The 13,669-nt window shown below is 42.8% G+C and overlaps 1 protein-coding gene across 3 annotated transcripts in view; it reads left to right on the top strand.

Moving 5' to 3' along the window:
* Window positions 1-23: 23 nt before the first annotated feature.
* The window catches only part of ZCCHC17 (zinc finger CCHC-type containing 17), a 351,579-nt gene continuing 337,933 nt past the window's right edge, over window positions 24-13,669 (top strand). The window contains exons 1-8 of one of the 3 annotated variants that reach the window (XM_082232091.1): window positions 25-170; window positions 1,707-1,826; window positions 3,841-3,898; window positions 4,068-4,168; window positions 4,519-4,610; window positions 5,710-5,810; window positions 7,539-7,672; window positions 8,618-9,449. In XM_082232091.1, coding sequence (XP_082088217.1) covers window positions 1,785-1,826; window positions 3,841-3,898; window positions 4,068-4,168; window positions 4,519-4,610; window positions 5,710-5,810; window positions 7,539-7,672; window positions 8,618-8,800 — 711 coding nt within the window. In that variant the 5' untranslated portion in view covers window positions 25-170; window positions 1,707-1,784 and the 3' untranslated portion in view covers window positions 8,801-9,449. Of the gene's footprint in view, window positions 171-205; window positions 296-1,706; window positions 1,827-3,840; window positions 3,899-4,067; window positions 4,169-4,518; window positions 4,611-5,709; window positions 5,811-7,538; window positions 7,673-8,617; window positions 9,450-13,669 lie in introns of those variants that run through there. The other 2 variants (XM_082232092.1, XM_082232093.1) reach the window with 2 other exon arrangements.

The raw sequence follows: 13,669 nt of genomic DNA, 5'->3' as shown, positions 1-13,669 counted from the left end.
TTCCTCCTCGCGGCTGCTCTCGCGCCGCTTCAGCACGGAGCCTGGCCCTGATTGGTGGAGCCGGCGCAGACGTTAGACCTCGCGTGGGCGGCGCTGTAGAGGAGAGGCGGAGCGGGACTGGTAAAGGAGACGGCGGTTGCTGTGGGGATTTTCGTTGTCTCCCGAAGGTGGTAAGTCGGCGGGAGAAGGAGGAGAGGGAGGAAGGGCTGCGGGGATGGGAGAGAGTTCGGGCCTTCACTCCACGTAGGCCTACTCGGGAGTAGGCCCCACTGTCTTCAATGGGCATTGCACGCAGGTAACTGGGTGGAGGTGGAGGAGGCGGCCTTCCAAAATAAATCAACTCGGATCATTTTTTTCCTTGGTGGAGTCGAGATTCCTGTTCAGATCCGGCGAGTTATTTACATGGCCTCTGGGATCCCAAAATCATTGAGGAGAAAGTGATAGTTCACAGTGTCCACCCATACAAGACCATTCAACAATAATCGGTTGAGGCAATCTCTCCTAATAAACATTTATTATAATGACACCACGCAGGAGGAACGTCTGGGAAGGGGAGGTTTCCCTCCCATTACAGAACAGCTACAAAAATTATTATTTTTAGCTGACAAATATTTGTAAACATTCAGCGTTTGAATTCTAGGGGTGGTGAAGATGCATTTCAAACTGCACAAGGAATGTAACTAAGGACCACAGTGTGTAATGGTAACTTTATTATTTATACCCCTCCCATCTGGCTGGGTTTCCCCAGTCACTCTGGGCGGCTTACAGCATGTCTGAAAACATAATGAAAACATCAAGCACTAAAAACCTCCCGATACAGGGCTGCCTTCAGATGTCTTTTAAAAGTTGAGCAATTCTTTTATCCCCTTGACAGTTCAACAGGGAGGGCACCACTACCGAGAAGTCCCCCTCTGCCTGGTTCCCTGTAACTTTTCGCAGTAAGGGAACCAGCAGAAGGACCTCAGGGCTGAGCGATGGGGGTGAAGACGCTTCTTCTGGGCTGAGGCCATTTAGACTTAGAAATGTACCGTGTAAAAGGAACAGGGTTTCCACATGGTTAAATTTGGAATTTTGTGAATTATTGAGCATTTTAGGTTCAGTGTTACCTTGGTTTACAAATTTAATCCGTTCCAGAAATCTGTTCTTTAACAAAAGCGTTCTTAAACCAAGGTGTGCTTTCCCATAGCAGCGGGGGATTCAATTTACAAATGGAGCACACTCAACAGGAAGCGGAACATGTTCTGCTTCCAAGGCAAAGTTCACAAACCCAAACACCTACTTCTGGGTTTGCAGCATTCTTAATCCAAGTTGGTCATAAACTAAGCTGTTCTTAAACCAAGGTACCACTGTACAGTGGTACCTCTGGATACGAACTGGATCCATTCCGGAGCCCTGTTCGCATCCAGAAACAAACGCAACTCGCGTGCGCGGGTCGCGATTTGCCGCTTCTGTGCATGTGCGTGACACCATTTTGACCATCTGCACATGTGCAATGGGTGAAACCCGGAAGTAACGCATTCCGTTACTTCCGGGTCGCCACGGAGTGCAACCCGAAAGCGCTCAACCAGAAGCAACTTCAACCCGAGGTATGACTGTACTAGGGTGCCGCTAATAATGAGTGAAGGAGAAGCACTTTAAAACATCTGGGTACTGCCTAAATAATTTGGAAATTAGTATATGAGTGAGTGTCTTTGATTGCATTTCAGCAAAAGAGATTTATGCTTCCAAGGGATAACGAAAAATCTGGCCAGGAGATTTGTGGGAACTTCTCATAATTTAAGGCAATGGAAGTAATTCCAGAACTGTATGATATTTTCCAAGGAGAGGTATGTGCTAAAACTGTTACTTTTCAGAATGTAATGAGCTTTGAAATATTTGTGTCTGCATCAGATTGAACTATTTAAATTGTCTTATCGACACAGCCCAAATTTAAAATATATTCAGAACAAATGCTTGACAAAAGTAAGAATATCAAATGACCCATGTTTAGCATTATTTGCGTATATTAAAGGATTAGATGTGCAAGAAGGTCAGAAAGTTATCATTCATCTCTCACTGTAGCCCAGATGACTAGCAGAAACATGGTAAAAGCAGAAGACCCCCAAATAGTAAGACTGGCTAATTAAACATTGCCCAAATAGTTAAATTAACTAATATCATTAAAATAAGGCAGATGGGACAGCAGGAAATAATGTTATTGAAAAGTTGAGCTTTTATATAGCTTATTAGAATGAAAAAGCTAATGAAATAATGAAGCATCATGTGCTTTTGAGCGAAATATAATACCATAATGAAAAGCTATATGTTCCTGGCAGAAAAATAAATGCTATTTAATATAGGCAAATATTATTGAAATTGATTGTTAAATATTGAGATATGATATAACCATACACATGATTAAATTGACTTTGGGGAAGGGAGAATATTATTACTAATAATGAAAGTAAGGATAGAAAAAATTATAGTAGATAAATGCATGCAAATATAAGAGGAGAAAGTACTCTCATCATGAACTTATTTAAATAAGTGACCTTATTTTGCAATTTTCTTTCCCCCTTTTCTACATGAATTTATATGTTTTACATATGTGTTTATATCCGTTTTGGAAAGCTTTCCGCTTTATAATTTGGCAACTGGAAAAAAGAGAAAGTAGTAAAAAAGCTGCAAGCCTGAACAAGGAACTTATGTCTGAGTAAATAAGAATGAATAGTCTTAATATTCCTCTTAACAGCGCAGTCATGTTATCTTTTTACTCCTGAAAAAATCCATAGACTTGGATAGGATATATCTGAAATAGGGAATTCTTCCTTTTGCAGCTTTGTAAACGAGCCCATAAGTTTATACCCTGTAAAATGTTTTGGTACCCTGCTGGGGTCTGACAGAAGAGGAATGGAGAGTTCAATCCTTCCTGCAGCAGCTTGCTGAATTTTTCTGATGGTTATGGAGGTGGGGCCTTCCATTCTTCAAAAGCTTGCTTAGTTACTATTCTGATCTCAGAGGTGAAACAGAGTGCTCTTTTCCTCCTCTTCTAGTCTGCACACATGCACACAGAATTCCATGTAGTTGCCTGCATGCAATCTTATTGTCACTCATTACTGCTGGCCTGGTGCTTAAATACAAGGGTTGGATTTTGGCAGGCTTCATTGAGACTAGGTATTCAGGTTTCAAATGTCTTAGTGGCTATTTTTGGTTTGATACCTTACAATTTATAACTCATAGTGCAAACCTGGGTATCTCTGCTTGAAAGTAAGCCCCACTGACTTCAGTTAGACTTGTATTAAGATAAGAATACATTGGATGGCAGTCTAAATAGTAGACTGCTTTTGAAATGTACAACATGGAATGAGATGGGGAGGAGCCATACCTGTACATAAACATCCCAAGTTCAGTTCCTGCCATGTCTAGGTAAAGAGGTCAGATAGCCACTGATGAGAAAAACTTCTTCCTGAAACTCTGATCAGTCAGTGTCACAGTAGACAATACTGGATTAGATGAAAAGTTACTACAGTGGTGCCTCACAAGACGAAATTAATCCGTTCCGCGAGTCTCTTCGTCTTGCGGTTTTTTTGTCTTGCGAAGCACGGCTATTAGCGGCTTAGCAGCTATTAGCTGCTTAGCGGCTTTAAGAAAAAGGAAACAAACTCACAAGAACTCGTAAGACGTTTCGTCTTGCGAAGCAAGCCCATAGGGAAATTCGTCTTGCGGAACGACTCAAAAAACAGAAAACTCTTTCGTCTTGCGCATTTTTCGTCTTGCGAGGCATTCGTCTTGTGAGGTACCACTGTATAGGGAAATAGAATGCCAACCCTTTTTGACCAATAATTGTTATTTTCTTTACAGGTTGCTTCTGTGACAGAATATGGAGCATTCATTAAAATTCCAGGAACAAGGAAACAAGGTTGGGATCTCTATCAGTTGTCTTAAATGGTGTTTTGGTTTTTATAGTAAAAGATTAGAAATCAAAATACAGTGTTAACCCATTAGGATTCTTAAAACATTTCTGTTCATTTCATCTGTCAAAGAACATTACTTAACAAACTTTTTTTCTCCATCATACTTCTTCTTAGGCCTTGTACACAAAAGTCACATGTCAAACTGCAGGGTGGACCAGCCCTCAGAGTTGGTGGATGTGGGAGAAAAAGTGTGGGTGAAACTTATAGGAAAAGAGGTAAACATTACTGTCCTGTTTCTGAGGTGATTGTAAAATAGGATTTTGCACTTAAACAAATTTCATGAAGGTTTTTGTTAAGAAAGAAGTACACACTTATAAACTTTTTACTTTGAAGAAAGTACCCCACAGTCCTGTCAATGGCTGGTGTTGCATTTATGTTAACGTTGATTAATGATGAGAGGCCCGGTGGGAAAACAGGAGATGCAGTACTAGCTGTGATGACTCTTTGGTTGGGGTGTTTTCCCTTCTGTGTAGAATGTTCCTCATCACAAACCCCCTGTTGATTTGTTCCTTGAGGTCTGACCAAAAAATAAATAAATTCAAAATAATATTTCCTTGTCTTTCAGAAGACAGATGAGAAGTTAAAATTGTCTCTTTCGATGAAGGTTGTTAATCAAGGAACTGGAAAGGACCTGGACCCCAACAATGTGACCCTCGAGTAAGCAAAATATGTTGCACTTACATAGGGGTATGGACTTTATTGCATTGCCCTTTATTCTTCCTTTTTTATTCTTTCATTTTCCCCTTTATCCCCAGGATGTGTGGCTCTCCAGATGTTGGACTGTAACTCCCACCCCACCCTATCAGCATGACCAGTGGTCAGGGATGATGGGAGTTATATTCCAACAGTATCAAGAGGCCATGGTTTCCCCATCCTTGCTGTATCACAATGGGCAGTGGTGCTGCTAGGGCCAAATTTCTGGGTGCATATCTGTGACTTTGCAGCCCAGGTGGCTCCAAATGACCCGAGAGACCAAGCAGCAGCCAGCAGGACAGGATGTGGTGATTGCACTGTGACAGCAGCCAACATTCCAGCAAGTTGGAATCCTTTTTATTGATTTCCCCCAGGGCAAGAGTGACAGTGAGGAGAGCCATTCAGATTCTGCCTTGGGGTTGTTGGACCAGTGAAGACACAGGGGCAGCCGCAGAAGTTTCATTGGTTCAGCTACCACAAGATGGTGTCTGATTAGCTTACCTTGCTTTCACTCTTGTCCCAGGAAAAATAATTTAAAATTAAATGGTGTATAGTTCGCTGGAGCAGAGCCTCTGTTGCCAGGGCAGAACTATCTTTTTCGTCTATCCTGGAAGGTAACCTGCATCTGCTCTGAGATATCTCCTCTTCCCAAAGACTACAGAACCCGCCCCCCCCAAAGTCAGATAGCCATAAGCTCCCCTCTGTCAAAAAGCCACACACAAAGAAAAGAAGACGTGCTATTCCCAATTGCTTCAAAATAGACCACATGAGAAGCAAAAGGCAGGGAGCAAGGATGTGCCTTGCACAGGGTGCTATTGTGGCATGAATCCTGCTTGTTCCAATTGGCTGGGGAGAGTACCCTGTCCGCATTGATTTATGTGGGTCCCCTGGAAGACACATTGCTTGGTGCTCCCCACAAGCTGCAGGCCATGTTTAAAAATGTCTGACTTAATTTCTGACGTAAAGCTCCTTAGAATTTTGCTATTGGCTTCAGCTGAACTAGGATTACACCTCAAAACAAATGGTTTTGTCTGTGACTAAAATCTTTTATGTCTGCACACAGTCAAGATGCACGGAAGAAAGGCTCATTCAAAGACTACACCAGCCAGAAGATCACTCTAGAAGCAGTCTTAAACACAGTTTGCAAAAAGTGTGGCTGTCCAGGTATGTTGAGGTCAAATTCCTATTTATTTATTTATTTATTTATTTATTTATTTATTTATTTTTAAACATTTGTGTCATATTGCCATAACGTTTAAGGTATTGGGTCTTACCTTTGTGTATTTACAACACAAGTGAGAACTGGGCTACTTCTTTCTAACTGAGTTACTGGGGTTCAAATAATACCTCATCCCTGTAGCTCTTGCTTGGTGGCCATGGTCCAGCTACTGTATCTCAACCTAATCTATCTCACAGGGCTGTTGGGAAAGTAGAAAGGGGTGGGGTGCCCTTTTTTTGCCAAAGGGTGGGATAATTGTTTGTTTAATAATAATGCAGCAAGGGCAGCGAAACTTTGAAATATTGTTCACAACATCTTCAAACTTAATTGTGAAGCTATGAATGTTAGAAATATTTAGGGGGTGTTATTACAGCACAAGTGAGAACCGGACCACTTCTTTCTAACTGAGTTTTGGGGTAGTCAAGTCTGCTTATCCATCAAACTTGGCAGCAATATCCATATTTGTATAAATTATACTTGCAAATACACCTTATGCCAAAGGACTGGGGTGTTTTGTTTCGGGGAGAGTTGTTGCCATTGTTTCTTTGTATACTTTAGGTTTTCTTGTGATTTATTTGGAAATTTTTCAGTTTGGTTTGTATTTTTTTAAATGTCTTTTTATTAAAGTTGGTTTGTATTTTTAATATTTATTTTCTGTGAATATTTTTGTTAATTGCTTTTTATGGTGGTTTTTATGTTGTAAGCTGCCTTGAGGATGGTTTGAACGGTGGAAACGAGGCATACAAATAAAATTATGTACCGTATTTTTCGCCCTATAGGACGCACCATCCCATAAGGTGCACCTAGTTTTTTGTGGGGGGAATAACGGGGGAAAAATTTATTTCCCCCCTAGGCGCGGGGCTGGGGCGGGGGAAGCCCGAGCTTCCCCCGACCCCAGCCCCCAAACAGGCAGCTCTCTGCAAGCCGTGGGAGCCCAGCGCTGGCTCCTGCGGCTTGCAGAGAGGTGCACGAAGCCTGAACACGCTGAGCTCAGCGCGTGCAAGCTTCAGTATGCAGGCAACTCTCCGCAAGCAGCGGGAGCCCAGCGCCAGGCTCCCGCTGCTTGCAGAGAGGTCCGCGAAGCCTGAACACGCTGAGCTCAGCGCGTGCAAGCTTCAGTATGCAGGCAACTCTCCGCAAGCAGCGGGAGCCCAGCGCCAGGCTCCCGCTGCTTGCAGAGAGGTCCGCAAAGCCTGGAGAACAAGAGGGGTCGGTGCGCACCAACCCCTCTCGCTCCCCAGGCTTCAGCAAAAGCCTGCATTCACCCCATAGGACGCACACACATTTCCCCTTCATTTTTGGAGCGGAAAAAGTGCATCCTATAGGGCGAAAAATACGGTATGTATGTATGTATGTATGTATGTATGTATAAAAGTAATAAAGTCCTCAGTCACAAATACCAGCATGAGTGGATGTGGAAATCAGCAATTCCCAGGCATGCTGTAGGTAGAACTCTTACCTCCTGCTCCAGTATAGCCAACACAAGCTTGCTTTGTAGCCTTCCTCTTGCAGTTTCAGGAACTACAGGCCATAATGGTAAAACTTTCTGTAGCTAGAAAAGATGAATAGTGCTGTGTTACTTTAAGGTAGTAGAAAACACGGTAGGGGCGGAGAGGTGGTAACCAACAAAGTTTGTTTTAGTTTTTTAATTTTTTTAAAACATTGTGTTGAAGGTCATTTTGCAAAAGATTGCTTTGTGCAGCCAGGAGGGACCAAGTATACTCTGATTCCAGAGGAAGAAGAAATCCCTCCAGAAGAAGAAAAGAAGGCACATAAATCTGAAGATTTTGTGAAGAAGAGAAAAAAGGTAAAAGATTGGCTGACAGGATTGAGTACAGGTAACAGTTCTATTGCCACATTCATTGAGAACAAGCTCAGCAAGCTGCCAGTTACAATGATGTCAGCAATCTTGTACATAAAAGCAAGTCCATTTGAATCCCAGTGTCTATAGGGAGTGGGCCTTTGCACTTTTTAAAAAGCTCTTTTCCCCCCAAAGGGCTATCTAAACATATTTAAAGAGTAAAAAATATTTGGTGCTCTGTGCTTAGGATGTTTAATTTTCTTATACAGGGGCAAAACTAGGCTTTATGTGATCCAAGTCAAAGACTCAATTTGGCGCACGCGCACATACACACGCGCACAGAGGCTGGGAGCCTCAGTGATGCTCCTCTGAAGGCGTCAACCAGGGCAAAAACCTGGCTAGCTCCCCCATAGTTACAGCACTGTTATACCTTTACTTTTTTCTTGATTTTATTCTTATAGTTTCTGTATTCTTATGCTGCCTTGGATAATTTATAAAAAGGTGGGATATAAATCTTGGTAATAAATAAGTGCTGTCCCTTTTTCATCTTAGCACTTTGTATTTTGACAACTGATGCTGCTTTACCATCTTAAGAAGGGTTAGGAGCTCTGTATCTTTTTAGACTTCTTTTTAGGTTTTGTTCAGTTTTTGCAAATACTGTTGCTGCAAAATGCAGCTTGGATCAGTGAGTAGCAGGGCCAGTTTGCATATAACATTAAGCCAAATAATAGTTTGGCGCATATTAGCAAACATGCAGGTTTAGCTACTCAGCATCAGTCCTGGGTGAAAAGCTCAACGGCTCCAATCTACCCTTAAGGAACCTGCCCGTTTGCTAGCTAGCACTAAGCCATAGTTCTTCTTAGTATTACATGTGAACCGGCTTTTGGGGAATTGTTTCCTAATACTCTCCAACAGAAAAGCTTACACACACTAATGTATTCTCTCTAACAGGAAAAAAAGAGGAAAAAAAAACACAAGAGCAAAACTCCTTCCGAACTGGGGGATTCTGACAGTGGTGAGTCAGATGCTGATGATGTTCAGCCATCAAGGAAGAAAGCAAAACGGACTGAAAAAGCTAGCGCATCCCAAAAGCGAAAAAAGAAGAAGCATCATAAGAAGAAGCACAAGGACTGAGAAGCGGATCCAAGGCTGTAGGCTGTGCTGACACAGTGTGCACCCTCTGGGCTCCTGTAATCTGCTGGAGAAAAAAAATAGCCGAGCTAGTGCAACTTGCATTATAACAAAAGGGGATTCCTCCTTTGTAAAGCAACGTTGTTTTCCGACAATTTTTTTCCACAAGGACTGCCACTTTTCTCTACATGGAAGAAGCCAGCTGCAGTTGGGTGTTCCTTGCCACAGATGTTGCCCTCATTCATGTGAAACGCTTCTCCTTCTGTAGCTCCTTTTTCTTCTGGGCCTTGTGCCAGGCAGTTCCTTTGGAGCAACCCAGAGCCATCTCCATGAAGCATGCATGGCACTGGCAATCAGTGCAGCTTCCTTAGCCAGGGTGGCAGCTGTGTGTTGATTCAGCATCTCGCCAGTCATTCTCCGCACGCCAGCAGAAAGAGCAGTGGACTCATCATCTTGGCTGGTCAATTTGTTCTGCACCGGTCACTCCACTGCATTTTTGCCCCATTCATACTGCTGTACTGGAGGAAGAAAAATAATAATTAACTGAGTATCCCTAGGGGTTGCAAAAGCACAAATCAAAATGTGAAGACAAGCTTTGTGCTTATATTGCTAGCCATTTAAACTCTGAAATAAAGCCTTCCCCCCCTCCCAAGGTGTGATCCCTTTCTGTTACATTTTGGCCAATGGAACAGCTGGGTAATAGAAAGGAAGTACCGGTAGTCTTTCTGTTGGATACAAAATAGTCTTTAGGGTGTGGCTATTTTCCCAGGCTTGCTTCTGTTGTCTATTAAACGGCAATCTATGGTCAGCTTGTTGGTTTATTACACTTATTTGTGCTTCTGTCATAATGCAGCTGAAGATAACATAGTCTCCCTTTGAGACAGTGACCTAGGCACAGCTTAGTTTCACTGGGGTTACTATATTGTTTGTGGTGTTTATTTTAGACTACTACCTAGTCATCGGTTCTTTCAGAAAGAGTGCAAGAGCCCTTCTACGTTCTGTGCAAGTGCTTCCATCACTATGAACTATCTAGGAAGTCTCTGCCAAAATCCTCTGCTATGAGGCTGCCTCAGTTGGTTTGCTAACCACACGATGTCAGGCAAGTAGAATGAGAGCTCTTATTCACTGCTTGTGGACATCATACACCTGACTGCCTTTCCTAATGACAATAAATCAGGCATTCTACTGGCCTGGTTTACACATCACATTAAACTGTGGCTAAAGGAAAATGTAATTAAATGTGGACAAGCAGTCTCTGGGTTGATGCTGCTGAAATCATAGGTTCTTTGCTCCTCTCCTGCTTGGAAGGAAGCCAGTTAGGCTTGTCATGACCTGGTGTGAACCTGTGGTCTGTTTCCCCATAAGCATAAGCCTGGGTTTAGGCAACACAAACAAAATTCTGGAATCTTTCCTTGCAGGTAAGGAGTAAAGCATCAACACTGTTAGTGTGCTCTAGCATGCTACTCATATATATTAAATGATAGCTTATTTTAACTATGGTTTAATGCAGCCCTCCAACCTTGGTGGTTTCCAGGTGCTTACAACTCCCAACAGCCCAAGCCAGGATAGCAGTGCATGGCAAGGTTGTGGGAGTTGTAGTCCAGAGCAATTGCAGGGTAGTAAATGGGAGAAGGCTGGTTTGATATGATGTGCAAACCAGGTCCACTTGGTTTTAGTGAAGGGGAAACAGTCATTCTCACCCAGTGCTTTGTTGCTGGAGAATGCCAGTTGGTTCGCAATTGCCTGCAATTAGTCTTTGACCTGTCTTGTAGGCTGCTTGCTTTTTAAAAAAGAATTTTGCTCTTCACTCATGCTTCTTAAGCGAGTTTACATGGGAAGAATTGATGGAGGATCTGAACTATCCAGCCCACCAGCAGTATAATTGTAGTAGTAGTAGTAGTAAAGCTAAAAAGTCTGAATGAATAAGGTGGTGTTCTGGCATTGAAAGATAACCAAATGGGCACCAATAAGGTGGCCAGTCTGCCACTGGCTTCTGGTGTGGGCACCCAGAGGACAGCCTCCAAAAATGATCAGCACCAGTTAATTGTTAATTAATTACGGCATTATACAATGCCTCTTATTCTCTTTCTCTGCCCCGCCCTTTGAGCCTGAGGTTGTTCTAAAGGGCTGTCGAGTTTCTTAAGGAGTTTTGCAGACTCCTTAAGCGATGATGATCTGATGATCGGAAGATTTTTAAGCCCTGCCTTTCAAAGGAGCACATGAGTTAACACATTCCTGACCACTTCTCTATCACTGACAGAATGGAAATTCACAGTAAATCATTTAATAATAAGTTTTTAAAAACCAGTTTTAAAAAAGCTAGGGTTTTCAAGAAGCTGAATTCAATCCCAGACATACTTCCTGGCCAGTCCTGATATGCGTGTTCCATGCCAGCTGCAAACATGTCTGAGATGGGTGCTTTTAGAAAGTAACAGCTAAAACTATCTACTAGCCATGTGCTTTTAAAAAGGGAAAATAGCATCATACTTGATTCTCAATGATAAGTTCATTGATATGCAAATAGATTTTACCTTTTGGTCAGCATCTTCAGTGTCCGAAACAGCTGGGTTCTGATTCTTTACTGGCATCCTTCAGTAGTAACACCTGCTGCAATGGTTCCAGTTACAGATGGGTAGCCGTGTTGGTCTGCCATAGTCCAAATAAAAAAATTCCTTCCTGTAGCACCTTAAAGACCAACTAAGTTAGTTCTTGGTATGAGCTTTCGTGTGCATGCACACTTCTTCAGATACACTGAAACAGAAGTTGCCAGATCCTTCTATATAGTGAGAAGGTGGGGAGGGGTGTTACTCAGAAGGGTGGTGGGAATGGGAGATAGGCAGATAGCTGGGAGAGCCTGTTGACGACTCTTAACGACTGTAATAGGTCTTACAGGAAAAGGCAAGGGGTGAGGAGGTGAGAAATGGTTTAGTCATGTATAGTGAGATAAGAATCCAATGTCTTTGTTCAGCCCAGGTTTTTCCATGGTTTTAAGTTTGGTAATGAGTTGTAATTCAGCAGCTTCTCTTTCCAGTCTGTTTCTGAAATTCCTTTGTAGCAAAACAGCTACTTTGAGATCTTGTATAGAATGTCCTGGGAGATTGAAGTGTTCTCCTACTGGTTTCTCTGTTTTGTGATTCTTGATGTCAGATTTATGTCCGTTTATTCTTTGGCGTAAGGTTTGGCCTGTTTGTCCAATATAGAGAGCTGAAGGACACTGTTGGCATTTGATGGCATACACAATGTTAGACGATGAGCAATTAAATAGTCCTGAGATGGTATGTGTGATGTTGTTGGGGCCAGTAATGGTGTTGTCCGGGTGTATGTGGCAGCAAAGTTGGCATCTGGGTTTATTGCAGGCTCTGGTGCCAGTGTCCGTGTTAAGTCTGGTTGTAGTATTATTGTGGGTTAGGAGTTGTTTAAGATTGGGTGGCTGTCTGTAGGCAATGAAAGGTCTTCCTCCCAGAGCTTGAGAAAGAGAACTGTCATTGTCCAGGAGAGGTTGTAGATCTCTGATGATGCGTTGAACTGTTTTAACTTGGGAGCTGTATGTGATGACTAGTGGTGTTCTGTTATTTTCTTTTTTGGGTCTGTCTTGCAGCAAGTTCTCTCTGGGTATCAGTCTGGCTCTGTTGATCTGTTGTCTAACTTCATCTGCTGGGTATTTTAGTTCTGAAAAGGTTTGCTGTAGATCTCTTAGGTGAGAGTCTCTGTCTGTAGAATTGGAACAGATGCGGCTGTAACGTAGTGCCTGGCTATATACAATGGACTGTTTGGTATGTTTGGGATGGTAGCTAGAGGCATGTAGATATGTTTGTCGGTCAGTTGGTTTACGGTATAAGGTGGTGTCTATGCGTCCATCCTGTATTTTTATAGAATGCAAGAAATACATTTTTTGGACACCTTCTCACTATATAGAAGGATCTGGCAACTTCTGTTTCAGTGTATCTGAAGAAGTGTGCATGCACACGAAAGCTCATACCAAGAACTAACTTAGTTGGTCTTTAAGGTGCTACAGGAAGGAATTTTTTTACCTGCTGCAAGGCATAGTTCTTATGGACTGCAGCATAATCTCCAATGCAAGACCACAGCTGGTGTGTTTTATTTTAAAGCAGTATGTATACTCCACATGGATGAGGTTGAGTTGACATTATTCTAGGTGTAGTTACAATTCTCTAGTCTGCAATATTTATATTTTAATTTGTGGGTGTTCTACTTTCTACTTTCTTAAAATTGGGACTCTAGTAATTAAAAATCTGGGTTTCTTTTCCTTCTGATTTCTGAGCTTTTGCTCACGTTGCTGTACTCCCAACCAATATAAATGGGAAAAACCATTTAAGGATTCTTAATACATGTTCAGATGGCCCCACACCAAGGCATTGGTTTGTAGCCTTCAGTACCACAACAGTGCATTCTGACATAGTGAGCTGGTCTTCTTTCAATAAATGTCTATATGATCTCACTATATTGTACTTTGTGTATTTTTTATGTTGAACTAAGACGCGGGTGGCGCTGTGGGTTAAAGCCTCAGCGCCTAGGGCTTGCCGATCGAAAGGTCGGCGGTTCGAATCCCCGCGGCGGGGTGCGCTCCCGCTGCTCGGTCCCAGCGCCTGCCAACCTAGCAGTTCGAAAGCACCCCCGGGTGCAAGTAGATAAATAGGTACCGCTTACCAGCGGGAAGGTAAACGGCGTTCCGTGTGCTGCGCTGGCTCGCCAGATGCAGCTTTGTCACGCTGGCCACGTGACCCGGAAGTGTCTCCGGACAGCGCTGGCCCCCGGCCTATAGATGTGAGATGGGCGCACAAACCCCAGAGTCTGTCAAGACTGGCCCGTTCGGGCAGGGGTACCTTTACCTTTACCTTTAAGACACTATTG

This window comes from Podarcis vaucheri (assembly GCF_965113315.1).
Source record: "Podarcis vaucheri genome assembly, chromosome: 7".
NCBI lineage: Eukaryota > Metazoa > Chordata > Lepidosauria > Squamata > Lacertidae > Podarcis > Podarcis vaucheri.
Note: the sequence above shows the minus strand (reverse complement) of the source record. Positions and strands in the feature narration are given on the sequence as shown.